Here is a 16,180-nt window from a genome sequence, read left to right on the forward strand (position 1 = left end):
TACTCATCATCCTGTGAACACAGATGTTAGAGACAATTTTGTCTTGGGCATGAATATATAAATAGTTTAACAGAAAGCATGTGTTACAAACTAATGAGAAAATGGTATTGGTTGAGATTAAATGTTTATTTTTAGTACCCACCCATTAAATAGTTGTTCTCTATTATAGCTGTAATAATATATACACACACTATATAGACTTTAAATCCATGTTTTCCTAGAAGTTGAGAATGAAAGTTTAGACAGCCATTTGATAAAACAGCTAAAATTTCCTTAACTGCTACTCAATGGACCCGGTGGTGAGATGTGAGTTAGATTTATTAAATAGAAGTCTCGGAGTACAGCCTCTGTTCCCTCTTCCTTTTTTTTTTTTTTATCAAACTTTATAGCTTAGCATGATGCATTTTTTATGTAATTATGGAACACTTAAGGGAAAGCTTTCACCTCAAAATGCAGAATCGTCCATGAATTTCCAGGATTTTTTTCAAGGCTCTAAATACTATTTAAAGTAGGCTGCTGTGATTGGCAAACGTATATCATGTCGTCATTTCCTAAAGTCACATCGTACACTTCCGGAAGAAGCGGAAGACAACAGTGAAAAGTCTCGGTTTTACTGTATGCTTGCATGCAACGTTTTCAAATAACAAAACAGAAACAGACATTTTGAGTTGAGTCTTTTGACAACAAAAGACCTAAACTGTCGCCATGGTGAGTAACACTCCAATTTTGTCCAACGTTGACGATACATTGATATAACAGATCGTATTTAGAGCAGTTTAGCTAATGTTATCGAGCGAGCGGCTAACAACAACACGACAGTAGCAGAAAGCTGCCCTGTCATGATTAAATTCATGATGAAAGTTATACGTGGATGTAACAAACTCACGTTATAATTTTGAGAACGTGTGTTTTACTAACAGAACTTGGTTTATTCCACAGTTTTCCTTCCACGTATTTGACCACCCGATGTCCCGGGGGTTTCAGAACCGCTTCTCTACTCAGTACCGCTGCTACTCGGTGTCCATGCTGGCAGGTCCCAACGACCGCTCCGACGTGGAGAAAGGAGGCAAAAGTAAGCATTATTTTCATATAAGATGTCCGTGTACCTTTGACACCGCCAGTAAAATCTCTAGAGTTATACTGTAAACGTGTAGTGAATACAGAAACGTCTTTGGCTCCTGAACATGTCTGTGGATGTAGGTTTGTTTAAGTTTTGCCAGTTAATGCTCTTTCCCATTTCTAGATGCCTTTTATAAGCCACAGTGGTGGAAGATACATTACGTTCTCAGCAGTTTCTATGTAATTCCCCAGAATGATTACTTCAAGGATTAGACTGGTACCATACTGGTATCATGCCTGTATCTTAAATGTTTTTTAACTGGAAGCAAAGGTGTTTACGTGATCTCTTTTTTTTTTTTTTGTCTTAACTAATAAATGGTTTCTTTTTCAGTAATAATGCCACCTTCAGCTCTCGACCAGCTCAGTAAGTCAAAGTTAAATCAAACAGCTCTTTATCATAAAATTCCTGTAGGAACCTTGCATGAATTTTACCTATCTGCTCCCTTTCCTTTTCAGGCAGGCTTAACATCACCTATCCAATGCTGTTCAAGCTGACCAACAAGAACTCAGACAGAATGACCCACTGTGGTGTTCTGGAGTTTGTGGCAGACGAGGGAATCTGTTACCTGCCACACTGGGTGAGAAACAGGAACAAGTTTAATGTTGGAATCCAAATGTTCTCTGCTAATTAAATGATCTTAAAGCCACTTTGTAAGTATCCATTAAGGCACCACTGGAATTTGCTGTATTTTCTTTGCTGCAGATGATGCAGAATCTCCTGCTGGAGGAAGGTGGCCTGGTCCAAGTGGAAAGCGTTAACCTTATGGTGGCCACCTACTCAAAGTTTCAGCCACAGAGCCCCGACTTCCTAGACATTACAAACCCCAAGGCAGTGTAAGAAATATCAGTTGGGAACATTAAATTGACCCTTTCCCATTTTGTTTAACTATAGTGATTTACAAAGTCAATTTATTACAGACTGGAGAATGCGTTGAGAAACTTTGCCTGCTTGACAACTGGTGATGTCGTAGCTATCAACTACAACGAAAAGGTAAACTAACTCATTCAAATAGTCTTGTATTAATATTATTTTCTACTGATTACCACTGCTAATAGAATCAGTGTTATTGTTTCAGATATATGAGCTGCGAGTAATGGAGACCAAGCCAGATAAAGCAGTGTCCATCATCGAGTGTGATATGAACGTAAGATCCTATATATTATCCCAGAAAACAGTGAATTATTCTGTTGTTCTCCACTTTAAATGTTTTGTGACTTTGTTTCTCAGGTGGATTTTGATGCTCCCTTGGGTTACAAAGAGCCTGAACGACGACCTCAGCACCAGGAAGAACCAACAGTAAGGACCAAACCATGAAGGTAGCTTTACAATTTGTGTTCTGAACAGTTTGATAAGACTAATTTCTGCACAGGAGGAAGAAGCAGATCCCCCCAGTTACGAAGACATGGACCTGGGATTCAGAGTGAGTAAATGTTTCTGTGAGTTAGAGACAAATGAATTCCTTACCACTACTGATAACCATAATATTGGAGCTAATGTCACTTCTAACCAGTTTCTTTCCCTCAGGCTTTCACTGGCTCTGGCAATCGTTTGGATGGTAAAACAAAAGGGATTGAGCCCAGCCCCGCCCCTCTTGGCCCAAGTGACATCAAAAGGTGATGCTCAGTATTTTATACAAGTACACATGGCCTTAATTCATTAATTAAATTAAATATTGGAACACAATGGATTTACTATTCATCATGATAACTTTGCAACATTATAATGTCCCTCCTCTAAGATGTATGGCATTTTATGCCTTTTATTAGACAGCAGACAGTAGAGAGATGACAGAAATGAGGCGGGAGAGAAGATCTGTGATCTTGATCTGAGGACGTTGCAGTTTATGGCCAACACCTAAAGCTCTTAAGCCATCAGCCCCCAATATTGGGTTTCTCCGAGCAAGACACTGTCTGCGGTTTGTTGCTCACTAGTGTCCCCATATCATCTTGTTTTGGTGTCACATTTAATGATCACCTTGCAGATGTAATTCTTAGTTTGGACATTCAACAAATTGCGAGATGTAACACTACACACCTTGGCTTGCATAATTTGTCAGCTCGTCTGAGATAGTCAGTTTTGCGCCTGTTAAATCTTTATTTTCATTCTCATCAATGGACATTGAAGTATTCTACCAGTGTTTTAGCCTTGAGTGTAAATTCCTAACCTTCAACTCAAATCTTTCATATCACAGAGGTATTCCCAACTACGAATTCAAAGTTGGCAGGATCACCTTCATCAGAAACTCAAGGCCTCTGCCCAGGAAAACTTTAGATGACGTAAGAAGTGGAACAAATTTTATCATACGTTTGTACATATTTAACAAACCTGTATTTACAGTACTACAGTGCCGTTTTCATATTATTTTCCCATAATAATTATATTTGTTAATAGCACTTAATAAACTAAATAATTTAATTTTGTGATTAATTAATAATTACATTTGTTTTAATTGAATTTTGTAGCACTTGTGCTAATATTTTCCAAATATAACTACTTTTAAATCTCTTAATCCTCCCAGGATGATGCAATGAACAGATTCATCGCTTTCTCTGGAGAAGGACAGTCCCTACGCAAGAAGGGCAGAAAGCCTTGAAGGATTTCAAGTCCAAAGACTGCCTTGTGTACACAGACTCACCGTATCTATTGTCACATTCAACAGCAAAGTAAAAAAATAAATGAAAAAAAAAAAAGTGGCTTTCAGATGCATTGGGATTTTGTTGCGCTGTCTCTTGAAATAGGATTTTTGCTGTTGAGTTGGGATTGTATGTAATTGAAACCGACAGTAACATCTTGATTCGCAGAAGCTGAGCTTCATAAAATGCTGTTTGTAGTTTCTGGGATAAATAAGGAATAATATCACCGCACCACCAACACAAAGAATAACTTGTGGAGTATGGTTGTGATTTTAGAGCCCCCCCCCCCCCCCCCCCCCCCCCCCCCCGTTTTCCATAGTTGTTGCATATTTACAATTGACTTTAAATATATTATAATCCAGAGTCCCGTACTTATGAAAAAATGGAGCAATAATAGCTTAATACTTTTGTTTTGAATAATTTCTTTTTTTGTTTTTGTTTTTTTTAATTATATAAGTAATTTGAAATTTTTTTTCCCCCAATTTTTTTCTTGGTTTATTTATTGACCAATAAAGGACTATTTGAAGTTAATTAATTGTGGCTAATAGTTATTTTTGTAATGTATAAGCATGAATATAAACTACCAAATTAAACTGGTATGTGATAGCATGTCTCTGTATTCATGGCACATTATTTAGGAATAAGCAAATGCTTTATGTTTGATTGTCCAGTTTTAGTAAGACAGTAGCAGGATAAATTACAAGTAATAAGTGCTTTCTAACACCAATAGATGATCGATAAACGACAAAGAAGAAATGTCCATATTTGTCCAAAGTAGGTTTTGGATTTATCAAATGCAGATTATTAGACATTTGTGACAATAATGGGATATTTTGTTAGCCATCATTACTTTTAAACTAGTACATTTTTAACGTTTACTAAACTGCCTTGAGTAGGTATTTCCTAAGTTAGTAAAACTGTGTGGTAGCGCTTTTATTGTGAAATGAAATCGGAAGTATTGCTGTATCAGCTAGTGCAGCTAGCAATGGAGCGGTCTGGAGAAGCAGCGTGGAGGGTAATTTAACGTAACATTATACTGTAAATAACGCTCTTGACTAAAACTGCTGATTTCATTTCATCTTCCTGGTTTTTGATAATCCGTATAATGAGTATAAAGTGCCAAATCTGACCCAAATAGTTGTCAAGGAGATTAGCTATCGGTGCTAAATTGCTGAAGTAACCTTAACGTTAGCTAGCAATAAGCAATTTCAGTTAGACACGGAGGTTTTATCAGAAACCATTCCATGTCAGAACCTCAGTTATTTATCTAAACTTGCTTTGAAAACTAGCTTTGCTAATCAAATTTAAAACCAAATGTAAATATAAATATAGATGTCACGCTAGATCAGCTCCACTGAGCGACCTGAGGGAGGTGCTGTCAGACAAATCTTTGTTTTCTTTTTCTCCTTTAAGTCAACACTATCGCTTGTAAGCATATGATTCATTCATTATAATGTATCTGGAAACCCAAAGTTTTAAATAAATAAGACATTATAAAAGGGATACTCACACGAATCATAGACTAAATAAATGCCAGAAATTGTAAAATAATTCGGATCATTGGTATTCCATTATTGAATCCTGCTTTTTGTTTTACAATAACTATTGCAATTCTTTCTTTTTTTATTTTTATTTTTAGAATGGACTTGTTCTAGTCTAAAAGTGATATTTTTTCCCCAATAAGTTTGATCCAATAATGCCTCCTTTTTTATTACCAATTAAGTCATTCAAGACAGCCTTGAATTGGGTTGGAATTTAAACCTTTCTCAAGCAAAAAAACAGCCAGCTGCACAGGTTTAGCACACCCCAAGTTGACCCTTTATATGCTAAATCTAATATATACAACTTGTATTGGTGTTGATTTCTTCCTTTGTCTGTTCGTACAGCCGCCCCGGGCCTGTGATGACTATTGGAGTGAATTCAGACATTGCAAAAGCTTGAGGAATTGTTTTCACCACTATTACACTTATGGTACCTCCCCATCGTGCAAGCAGTGGAAAGAGGATTACCATAACTGCAAAGAATGGGAGAAACACAGAGGTGCAGAGGCCAAGGTACATCAGCAGGAAGTCACTTTTTTCAAAGACCTTGACCTGTGATCTTTATGATGATATTTATGGGGTCAAAAAAATACAATTGACAGTGAAATCAGGCATTTTATACATAATGTATGTGTATTGCAGGACGCCCTGCAAAAAAGTGAGAGGAACAGAGTGGCAGAGCAGAGAAACTTCACCCCAGTATGGGAACTAAGGCGAGACCCTCCCAGAGACTGGCACATGCCCTTGAATCCGGAAAAGCCTCAGGACTCCTGAACTGTGACTATCAATCGGCTGTCTGTTCCGTGGTGGCCAAAGTCAAATGAAGATTTGAGACTTTAACGAAATCCTAGAGTGCCACTCGCTGGAGAGACGGGCCATCAGTCATTGTCATCTCAAATTGTATTTAGTGAGCTTCTGTTTGAAAACAATTAGTTAGTGGCAGCCTCTAGTGGTCAATAATGAGTATGACAGCATATATATAACCAGAGAATTACAGTTGGATCTGCAAAGACAGTGTTTTTCCCACCATAAATTATTGGTTCTCCAAAGCTTGTATAAACAAAGACGCAAAAATTGCACAGACAGACTCCCTGTAAATGAGTTTTAAGATTAAATGCCTTGTTTTTTTTATTTAGTGTAAGAAAAGGAATATTGGGTTAAAATATGCAATGGAAACATTTAATGTATTACATCTTAGTAATGAATGACCAGTCATGCATTGTTTTGATAAGGTTAAAATTAAAGAATTGCTACTGCACAAGAATGTGCTCACACCTTCGACGACATCAAACAGGAGTGTTTGACCCAGGACCGTAAAAACCTTATTCTCTTTAACCTGTTCTGTGGATACTTCTCTGTGATGAATATATTCAATGTATTATTGATGCAATAAGGACAAATATTGGCTTTATAGTTTCAGCCCATACAGAGTTGTGCATTAGCAGTTCCCTGCTTTATGTAATTGATTATGGCTTAACCTTAACACAAAAAGGTTTAACTTATTCTGAACAAATTGGATCAATTTAAAAAAAGTACCTTTTTATTTTCAGCTTTCTTCCGTTTTATACAGAGATGTTAATGTTGGAGAAAAAAAAAATCAATTCATAATTTCCATGAATGTTTTTGCATTTGATACAGAGAAACAACTGAGGGGACTATACAATTCAAGAAACATTAACATTTGCAGCAAAGTGTCCTTCACACCTACACATGCAGGCTTTTAAAAGGCTGTATGTTGCCTTATTGGATCATGACAAACACAGGCTGCCCCCACAGTCGATCACTGTGTGTAGACTTTAGTGATGTTGTTGTATTTCCCATCAGGAGCTTCATACTTGGTCTTTGGCGGTGTGTAGGCAGGACCTTCATGAGTGAAGGGAAACAGAAGGGGGTCTGGCTTCAGAGCTGCCTGGTACAGCTCCTCAGACTCTAACTTCAGCTCCGCCAGCGCCTCCCTCTGTGCCTCTAGAGCGAGTTCAACAGCCTCCACTTCAGCAATGTGCTGCTCCTGCAACAACAAAGACAGAAGAGCACATCAAATATAGCCCATTAAGTGTGCATGATGAAGGGCAGAGGTCAAAGGCAAGATTTTCAATAAAAGCTTAAGTGATGGGGGTGTTGTAGGTAAGTGGTGACCTGTTTGTATCGACACCACTCCTTCAGTAGCAGGGCTCGACCCTCACTTTCTTCAAATGACAGCCTTGGCGCAGAGCGTTCCCTTTGTAAGAGAATAAGAATGACCAATTTATAGCACTTTGAAGTCAGCAAGCACCACACTATCAAGGGAAGAACTCAGGTACAGTAAGTCAAAGCATGACAAATGATATATAAAAGTATATCAACAAAACAATGTTAGGTCTGCAGATCTTCATGCTAAATAAATGTTTGGAATAACCAATAGGGACATTTCTGCAATCTTGTTCAAGAGTTACTGTACAATTTGACAAATCCATGAAAAAAAAAAACCCTATCCTAGAGATTATCAATAGAAATGTAAAACTAGATAGAACAAAATACATTTTTTCAGATTTTCAAATCAGATTTAAAGCAAACTAAAGAGCGTTTTGACCTCTGATGTGACTAAATCTCTAGAGAACAGATTGAGATTCAGTTTATTTGCTGAGTTTGGATTTCCTGCATTTGTTTACAATAAGAAATACATTGAATAACGCCAGCTTTGTTCTTTAATGTATGTTACCAGCCTGCAGGTGTGCCTGGACTCAAATCTAACCTAGTTACCTGCAAATGGCCGTATGGACAACAGTGAAAGGAGCTTACCTTGTTTCATCCAAGCATTTGGCTGGAGTGATGAGGTCCTCTATGGGGATAAGCTCTGGTGGAACCTTCTCCAGCTTCTTCAGCTTTTTTCTCATCCTCTCTCTCAACATCTGCTCCCTTCGTGGGTCCACCTTCTTCTTCTTTTTCGGCTCCGCTCTTAAACACAAAGCACAGCTCTTTGTGAGCAAGCGCCAGATTTACTGTATTTTGAAACTGTTCTGGCATATATATATATATATATATATATATATATATATATATATAAATAAATGTTAAAATTAAACGTTTTTCATAATGATAAAAATCAACAAATGCCACATTGATATCATTTTACAGGTCTATAGTTAGACATGAGTAACATTACATTCCTAAGTTGACTTGAAACTAAAACTGTCTTAAGCATAGTTGGACACACCTCTGTGACTTCAAAAGTATCAACTCTGATTTAGAGCTTTTTTGTTTTGCTAAGAAGTAAGGATATACCTTAGTTGTACAATCTGGACTGTTTGCACTGTTCACTTTTGCACTACTAGCACTGCATCCACTCTGCCATAGCACCCTATCATGGTCATTGCATCACAGGGTCAGTCTATACCAAACCTAAGTAATCATTTCACAAATTATCTTTTTTTAAAGTGCCCCTATTATGCTCATTTTCAGGTTCATAATTGTATTTTGAGGTTGTACCAGAATAGGTTTACATGGTTTCATTTTTTTTAAAACACCATATTTTTGTTGTACTGCACATTGCTGCAGATCCTGTTTTAGGTTTCTGTTTTAGCTACAGAGTGAGACATCTCACTTGTTTTAGCTACAGAGTAAGACATCCCATTTCTCTACTATCTTTGTTGGAAGTCACACATAGCAGGATTAGATGGGGGACTTCTGTTATGTTATGTTGAAAGCCTTGCAGATTTTGTACAGCTCACCCGGAAACTGAAGGCAGAGGACATTCAGAGACCTGTATCTCACTCAATACAGCATGAATTTTTTTTTTTTTTAAAGTTTGTATGTGTAGAAGCAGAGACACAGAATAAGCCCCCAAATCCCAGACAAAGTGGGGCACTTTAATTTTCTGTGAGTGATTTTAATGTATGTGAGATCTACAGTATGTGTTTGTTGGATTATGGTTGTGTAAGCTTTCTGGATGCCAGAACTTTCCAACCAACCAACCAACCAACCAACCAACCAACCGTGGATTAACTTGGAAGGAGTCCCACAGACCATCCACCCCTTCCTCCAGCCCATTGTGCATTTTGAACACTACCCTGGCACCTTCAATGTCCATTAAGTGTTGTGCACACAGAGATCCAAAAACTATTGCTAAAATAACATTGACCCCTAATATGTTGTGCCACACTTAGTTTGTTGAACTGGTGTTGGAATTATTAGGCGAATTATCAATAATTTGTTTAAAAAAAGTTTGTAAGCAATAAGTGATAAAGAATAATCAAAAGACAAAAAATAATAAGGTGTCAAAAGTGGATTATGACTCGTCTATGTAAAGGGACACTAGAGTACCAGTTTAATGTAGGATCTGTTTTAGTTAATGCTGCGTTTTAGTGGTGCATGTTCCCCAACAAATGATCAATTAATCAAAATAACAAAAAAATGTTAACATGTAGGGAATCTGGAACTTTTGAGGGTTCAGTGACGGTCCTCCTGAACATACCTCAGTGGAGCAGATGTCTTCAGTGTCATCACTGGTGCAAACCAAGGACTCTGTACAGCATGGTGATGTTCTCCCAACAGGAAGCTGCTAAACAGCAAACACAATACAGATCAAAACCAAAGACTGCGGATAAAAAGGTCAAAACGTGCCACATGCTGGACCCCGAGTGTTTGGCACCCACAGAACTGATTCAGCAGCCTTCCTGTAGTCAACACATTTGAACTTTAGCCATGTTAGCTCCAGGTAAAATGCGCCTTGTTTACGGTTCACATCGTGCTACAAACCCTCACCTTGACGGAGCGGTGTGTCGGGATAAAACCCTGCAGAGACAGCGCGATAAAGTCACAGACATGTTTCCACTGGGAGTTGTTTTACACTCGGGGTCAAAATTCGTTGCTCTATCCTCATAGAGTCGCTTTATAGTGACAGACAGACGTGACCCGGGAAGATGACGTTGTCGAGCAGTTACGCACACAATTTCAAGGGCGCACTTTCGAGTATTTTGGTTTGCGCACTTAATGAAATTAGACTCGTTAAATATAAAATACATCGTAAGTTTAATCAATAATAAAGGAAATGCGAGACGTTAACGTTTTTTTGAAGATTTTAATAATGTCTTGTTTTGAATTTACATGTAACTTTTCTGTCGAATCTGGCTGGACGAATGTAAAGTTAGCGGCTGCACTTTACTGTGTTCTCGCTCCATTTATAGGGGAAAGGTCGCAGGAATCAGGTTTATAATCATCACGGACTGATTCGGAGTGCCACAAGAAGAAGTCTGCCCAATAGTTTGATCCTGCTGGTTTGCTGATTCTGCATCATGGCGCTTCTCAGAGGTAAACAAACACGTTTCAATTCAGCAGGAAGCAACAACAAAAAAAGCAAGTGGGTTTAACATTAATGTTAGGGGCAACGTGACATTGTTCCTACTTTTTTGTAGTAGAGTAGCTGAATAAATGGCATCTAAAGTTGACTTTATGTATATGTCAAAAGAGTTTAAAAAGGTTTTATGATCACAATGTTACTGCAAAGTAGGTGAAAGGTGACAAAGATGGTGCCAAGTCATTGACAGCTGTTTGTCTGTTGTTTCGATCCATTAAAGTGCAAATAATAATACTCTTGGTGGAGGGAAGGACTCCTTACTTAAAAACAAACTTGTGTAAAAGTACAGCATTTAAAACATTTCATCTAATGTTTATTCAAGTCAAAATATTATCAGAAAAATGTGTCAAAAGTGAAAAATATTAAATAGGCTACGAAGTGACCTATTTCAGTTGAAAATAAGGTTTAATTCACTTAATCTTTTGTCATTTTAGTCTTTAAAATGAATTGGCATTAAGTTATATAAGGCATTAAAGTTTTAAATTATCTATATCTATCTATCTATCTATCTAATCGAATTTTACGATTTAAATGTAAAAAATCTTTTGAAAAAAAGGTAAGTAGTTGTCACAGCAGATCTCAGAAAAGTGCAAGTACAACATTACCCACTGTCATTTAGTGGCGTGGAACTACAAAGTAACATAACCGGCGAAAACTAGAGTAAAATACAAATACCTCAAAACTTAAATGTTATTCTCAATGTTTACAATGAAAAAATTGCACAACACTAAACACCCTTACTGCGCAAGTCAGGTGCTATAGGTTATTGACAGATGGCATGGAACGTTAAGGAATCCAGTGACTTTTTGCACATTGCATAGGATAGCCAATAGTTTAATGTCTAATTAGAAACTAAAAGGCACGTCAACACAGAATATTCAGTTAACTATCATACCTACTATATGTACCATTTATTTACTTTTTTATGATAAAAAACACTGAGCAAGTGTTGATGACATTTTGCATGAGATGTATATGTTTTTCAAATTATTCTTCGAAATTCTGGTTTAGACCAAGTTAATGAAAATTATGTATAACTCAAAAGTGTTTTTCTTTGTTGTCCATTAAACAGCATGTTCTGTCAAAGAAGGCACCACAATTTTGTGTAACTTGCTGACTAAAAACATCCTGTGTCACTGTTGTAGTTTGATTTGTATACAGCTCTTTAATCAATAGGAACAATTTCTAATGTGTGTATGTGTATATATATATATATATATATATATATATATATATATATATATATATATATATCTCTGGCTGTGGCTCAGTGGTGGGTGGTTTGAAGTACTTGTCGCTGTACTAAAATACTCTGTTCCTCTGCAGGTGTATTTGTTGTAGCTGCCAAGCGCACTCCGTTTGGTACCTATGGTGGTGTGCTGAAGGATCACAGTGCAACAGACTTGGCTGAGCATGCAGCCAGGGCTGCCCTTGCTGCAGGGGGTGTGGCACCAGAACTTGTAAACAGTGTCATCATGGGAAATGTCATGCAGGTACTTAAAATCCAGCAGCCATATTTAATAGATCACAGCTACGATCACATGAAAGTGCCTATTTTGACATGCTTATTTGTTTTCTGACTAGTGCCCTCAGTTTGGTGAAATGAAAGTGCCTACCTTTTCATTTGTCTTTATCTTTGCCCCTAATTTCAGAGCTCAGCTGATGCACCCTACATTGCTCGTCATGTGGGTTTAAGGTGTGGTGTTCCCATCCCAGTGCCTGCTCTTACTGTGAACAGACTGTGTGGATCTGGCTTCCAGTCCATTATTAATGGCGCTCAAGTAAGCACTCCAACAAGAACAAAAACATTTTGGTGGAAATACAAATGTAGAATAATCTTACCACTGTACTGTACTGTATATATGTGTAAAAAACTGGAGATATGTCAAACGAGCATGGTCCATACAACAATAAAAGTATAATATTTCACATATATCAATTCAACATAATGTGTTTTACAAAACCCTGTTACCCTTTGTGTGTTTGTAGGAGATTTGCCTTAGGGAGTCAGAGGTGGTTCTGTGCGGAGGCTCAGAGAGCATGAGCCAGGCTCCATATGCTGTTCGCAACATACGATTTGGTACGAAGTTTGGAGTCGATCTCAAGGTTATTATTATTATTATTATTATTATTATTAATATTTGTATTCATTTATTTATCTAAAAAAATGATATATGCTTAATATTTGACATACATGTACATGTGGCCATGAAGACAGCTTGTTATTAAACTCCAAAAGCTTTTGACGCAAAAATAAAACCTCTGGTGGTCTGCCTGACAGCTAGAGGACACCTTGTGGGCGGGTCTGACTGACCTGCATGTCAAAATCCCGATGGGCATCACAGCAGAAAACCTGGCAGAGAAATACCAGATTACACGAGAAGAAGTTGACAACTATGCATTCCAGACGCAACAAAAGTGGAAGGCCGGTAAGAGGGGTTTTATTCTTTTCCAATATTTTTACGGCCTACTCACCTTCCACATGGTAACACTGAAATATGTAGCTTTTGAAAAGAAAATTTAACTTTGCTTATTCCTAAAAATTTGTAGTTTAACTTTTTTCTATTTACAGCTCATGAGGCCGGTTACTACACAGCAGAAATTGCTCCAATTGATGTGAAAACCAGAAAAGGCAAGGTGTCCATGGCTCAGGATGAACACCCTCGTCCACAGACAACACTAGAACAGTTAGCCAAACTGCCTCCTGTCTTCAAGAAGGGAGGGACTGTTACTGCTGCCAATGCTTCAGTGAGTTTACGCCTACGATGTTTACTTAATTTCAGGTTCTGAGGTGATCAGTTTATTTTTTGTTTCTACTTTAAACAAAAAAAAGTTTATTATTTTTATCTTAACAGTGGCAATTGACACATTGACACATGAAAACTAGAAACATTTAGTTGATAAAGGAGTTATGACTTGTGTCATTTAGAGTTCCACAGTTGGATTTATACTACAACATATTTTATATAAATATCATGCAACTAATGTTACTTCTACCATAGCCTATTCTTATTAAATCTAACACTTTTCTTGATCCCCAGGGTGTATCTGATGGTGCTGCCTGTGTGGTGATTGCGAGTGAAGATGCGCTGAATGAACACAAGCTCACTCCACTCGCCAGAATTGTGGCCTATCATGTGTCAGGCTGTGACCCGAGCATTATGGGAATTGGTAAGTGACACCACTGTTGTTGGGATGAGTTTAATCCCTTTGAAATTAAAAGGAATGAATGTCTAAATTATATTAGTAATAAAATAATAATGGTAATTGAGATTGGTTTATTTATAGCAATGATGTCTGTCTGGTTTCCCTAAATCCTTTTAGGTCCCGTTCCAGCAATCACAGAAGCCCTAAAAAAAGCCGGACTGACTCTCAACGACATGGATCTTGTGGAGGTTTGTTTGCACTGAAACGCCAACATCTATGACTTCATCACTCAAGGTTCAGGGTTCTTTATGTTATGTGTGCAACAAAAACAACGGGAGTCAATGGCAATGACAGTCTTTGGCCTCAGACACATCCAACTATGCTCATTAAATAACTAAAAGAAGAAGAAGAAAAACACACGGAAAAGCAAATTCCGAATCTAAGACAATAGAAAATATAGTACCTCTTAAGATTTTAAGTTTACAATATACTTTTGGAGGGCAAAAGTTGAATGCAGAACTAAAGTCTATGAACAGCATTCTCACATACGTGTTTGTCTGGTTCCGGGTGAGAGAGGGCAGTGCAAAGGAATATAGCGCCGTCGGTTGATCTTTGGCCTCAGATTGTGTCGTACATTTTATTAGTGGTGGAAGAAGTACTCAGGCCCTGTACTTAAAACACCGATACAGCCGTAAAAAAAATTTTTTTTAAATACTTTAAGTATAAGTACAAGTATTGTTACCAAAATGTAAAGTACTCTCTTTTAAGAAAAATGTCCACTGTAACTGATGTATTTTTTATTTATGAAAGTATTAGATTAACTGTTGTAACTCGTTCAGGTGGTTTTAAATACTTTTATATACAGTTTTGTAGTTTAGTCTTGATCTGACATGTAACTTATAACTGTAGTCATACATTTACATTTCAATCCTTTGAAAATGTAGTGGCGTAGGAGTATAGAGTAGCTTAAAATGGAACACTCGAGTCCAATTTTGAAGTACTTTACTTACAAATTGTTATTGTTGTTATTTTTAAAAACTGCATTTCGTATAGTTTTGATTTATTTACGTAGCTATTACTCAGTTGTGTCATTAATGAAATTTGGTTTGCACAGGTGAACGAGGCTTTTGGTGCTCAGTACCTGGCTGTTGCTAAGTCTCTTGGACTGGATCCAGCGAAAAGCAACGTAAATGGTGGAGCTATTGCCATCGGACATCCTCTCGGGGCTTCTGGAGCACGTATCACTGCCCACCTGGTTCATGAGCTCAGGTAATTTTGTCCTTTTAGTTATTACATGCACAGCTGTCTGCATATTAAGTTTAAGTAACTTTGAGTAATAAACTTTGTTTTCGGTAGGCGACGAGGAGGCAAGTATGCTGTTGGCTCCGCCTGCATCGGTGGTGGTCAGGGTATCGCCATCGTCCTCGAAAAGTACTGACCAAATTAGGTGCCAAGAAGAATGACTTGTCCCACCATCTACTGGCATGAAATAAAAAGAGATTTCCTTCCTGTACAGATCAATGGCAAAAGTTATCTTACAATGAGGTACTGCTGGTCTTTTTTTCCCTGGCACACAAAGAAAACGCAACATTCATTTTTGCTGTTACTCCTTACAGCCTATATGGAATAAAAGAGGAAAACAAATGTTTCAGTCCAGTGTTGCCTTGGAAGCTATGTGAAGATATAAAGCTAACTCATGTTTCTGTGGACATTGCACCAGATTGTTTGTGCATGTGCCTGAGACGCAAACCTAAGCCCTTGGTCACGTTAACTTGTGTAGCATAGCATTAACTAAAAGTCCAGTTTGTGTTGGGTTATAATAAGGGTTAAAGGAACTCTGAACTCAAATGTTTGCCATTAAAATGTTATCTATCAGTCCATTATCAGGAATCAATATTTGTCTGACCTATGATGGCTCCAGCAAAAGATGATCTTGTATTTCTGTGTCAAAGAATCTCAATAAATACAATTTTCAAACAAATAAGTGAAGTTTTTTCTCTTGACAGCAGCCAATGCTATTTTTCTTAGATAAGCAGGGATTTAAGATTTACCAGATAACTGCTACTTCTTGTTTTAGTTTCAATGGTTGTTTTTATTTACAAATATATATTTAATTGTGTGTGTCTTTGTTTTGTTACATATGCTCAAAACCATAACCATAGAAAATGGATAACTGAATGTATTGAATTATATTTGATATCAGAGATTCATGTAATCGTAACAACCCCCTTAAAACTTGTTAAAAGTAAAAGTCTGGAATGTATGTGTACAGTTTAAAACTATAAAATGAATATATATAATAATAATACATATATATAGGTAATGCTCTGCTGTAACAGAGATGAAGGATTGTTTAATTAGTTTTTCTTTAGTTTTTTACATTACTTAAAAATACAACGTTAGGAAA

At 37.2% G+C, this 16,180-nt stretch overlaps 4 protein-coding genes across 6 annotated transcripts; 3 read left to right on the top strand and 1 right to left on the bottom strand.

The window, feature by feature from the left end:
- The first annotated feature begins 525 nt into the window (after positions 1-525).
- ufd1l (ubiquitin recognition factor in ER associated degradation 1) lies at positions 526-3,967 on the top strand. Of its 2 annotated transcripts, XM_034873028.1 has the most exons (12): positions 526-708; positions 940-1,072; positions 1,451-1,483; positions 1,576-1,697; positions 1,823-1,953; positions 2,038-2,110; positions 2,196-2,264; positions 2,348-2,416; positions 2,490-2,540; positions 2,645-2,733; positions 3,312-3,396; positions 3,639-3,967. In XM_034873028.1, exons 1-12 carry the CDS (start codon positions 706-708, stop codon positions 3,711-3,713), a joined length of 933 nt encoding a protein of 310 aa, XP_034728919.1. In that variant the 5' UTR covers positions 526-705; the 3' UTR covers positions 3,714-3,967. The 2 variants fall into 2 exon arrangements, with proteins under 2 accessions (XP_034728919.1, XP_034728918.1); XM_034873027.1 differs by having other exon boundaries at positions 2,196-2,416.
- A 625-nt stretch (positions 3,968-4,592) lies between these two features.
- c5h22orf39 (chromosome 5 C22orf39 homolog) lies at positions 4,593-6,966 on the top strand. The gene is made up of 3 exons (XM_034873054.1): positions 4,593-4,768; positions 5,640-5,807; positions 5,937-6,966. Exons 1-3 carry the CDS (start codon positions 4,697-4,699, stop codon positions 6,066-6,068), a joined length of 372 nt encoding a protein of 123 aa, XP_034728945.1. The 5' UTR covers positions 4,593-4,696; the 3' UTR covers positions 6,069-6,966.
- mrpl40 (mitochondrial ribosomal protein L40) lies at positions 6,438-10,208 on the bottom strand. 2 transcript variants are annotated; one of them, XM_034873033.1, is made up of 5 exons: positions 10,035-10,208; positions 9,745-9,828; positions 8,073-8,228; positions 7,431-7,512; positions 6,438-7,302 (listed from the first exon to the last, which is right to left on the bottom strand). In XM_034873033.1, the coding sequence occupies exons 1-5, from the start codon at positions 10,094-10,096 to the stop codon at positions 7,075-7,077; spliced, it is 612 nt and encodes a 203-aa protein (XP_034728924.1). In that variant the 5' UTR covers positions 10,097-10,208; the 3' UTR covers positions 6,438-7,074. The 2 variants fall into 2 exon arrangements, with proteins under 2 accessions (XP_034728924.1, XP_034728923.1); XM_034873032.1 differs by having other exon boundaries at positions 9,745-9,831; positions 10,035-10,203.
- Positions 10,209-10,319: 111 nt separating this feature from the next.
- Positions 10,320-15,617, top strand: acaa2 (acetyl-CoA acyltransferase 2). The gene is made up of 10 exons (XM_034873009.1): positions 10,320-10,580; positions 11,953-12,119; positions 12,279-12,407; positions 12,616-12,732; positions 12,908-13,055; positions 13,199-13,374; positions 13,668-13,797; positions 13,951-14,021; positions 14,888-15,042; positions 15,130-15,617. Exons 1-10 carry the CDS (start codon positions 10,565-10,567, stop codon positions 15,209-15,211), a joined length of 1,191 nt encoding a protein of 396 aa, XP_034728900.1. The 5' UTR covers positions 10,320-10,564; the 3' UTR covers positions 15,212-15,617.
- Positions 15,618-16,180: the final 563 nt, after the last annotated feature.

The sequence above is a fragment of the Etheostoma cragini genome, chromosome 5 (genome assembly GCF_013103735.1).
Source record: "Etheostoma cragini isolate CJK2018 chromosome 5, CSU_Ecrag_1.0, whole genome shotgun sequence".
Lineage (NCBI taxonomy): Eukaryota > Metazoa > Chordata > Actinopteri > Perciformes > Percidae > Etheostoma > Etheostoma cragini.

What these genes read in the sequence shown, in the direction of transcription:
- c5h22orf39 (XM_034873054.1), top strand. Translation starts at nt 4,697, where the DNA reads ATGAAATCGGAAGTATTGCTGTATCAGCTAGTGCAGCTAGCAATGGAG. An exon ending in CTGGAGAAGCAGCGTGGAGG is followed by an intron (nt 4,769 to 5,639) that starts GTAATTTAACGT and finishes CTGTTCGTACAG; the next exon opens with CCGCCCCGGGCCTGTGATGA. An exon ending in ACAGAGGTGCAGAGGCCAAG is followed by an intron (nt 5,808 to 5,936) that starts GTACATCAGCAG and finishes TGTGTATTGCAG; the next exon opens with GACGCCCTGCAAAAAAGTGA.
- ufd1l (XM_034873027.1), top strand. An exon ending in CTATCAACTACAACGAAAAG is followed by an intron (nt 2,111 to 2,195) that starts GTAAACTAACTC and finishes TTATTGTTTCAG; the next exon opens with ATATATGAGCTGCGAGTAAT. An exon ending in GGCCCAAGTGACATCAAAAG is followed by an intron (nt 2,734 to 3,311) that starts GTGATGCTCAGT and finishes TTCATATCACAG; the next exon opens with AGGTATTCCCAACTACGAAT.
- mrpl40 (XM_034873032.1), bottom strand. Translation starts at nt 10,096, where the DNA reads ATGTCTGTGACTTTATCGCGCTGTCTCTGCAGGGTTTTATCCCGACAC. An exon ending in AAGACATCTGCTCCACTGAG is followed by an intron (nt 8,229 to 9,744) that starts GTATGTTCAGGA and finishes TTTGTGTTTAAG; the next exon opens with AGCGGAGCCGAAAAAGAAGA. An exon ending in AGTGGTGTCGATACAAACAG is followed by an intron (nt 7,303 to 7,430) that starts GTCACCACTTAC and finishes TTGTTGTTGCAG; the next exon opens with GAGCAGCACATTGCTGAAGT.
- acaa2 (XM_034873009.1), top strand. An exon ending in CCATTATTAATGGCGCTCAA is followed by an intron (nt 12,408 to 12,615) that starts GTAAGCACTCCA and finishes GTGTGTTTGTAG; the next exon opens with GAGATTTGCCTTAGGGAGTC. An exon ending in CCCGAGCATTATGGGAATTG is followed by an intron (nt 13,798 to 13,950) that starts GTAAGTGACACC and finishes AAATCCTTTTAG; the next exon opens with GTCCCGTTCCAGCAATCACA.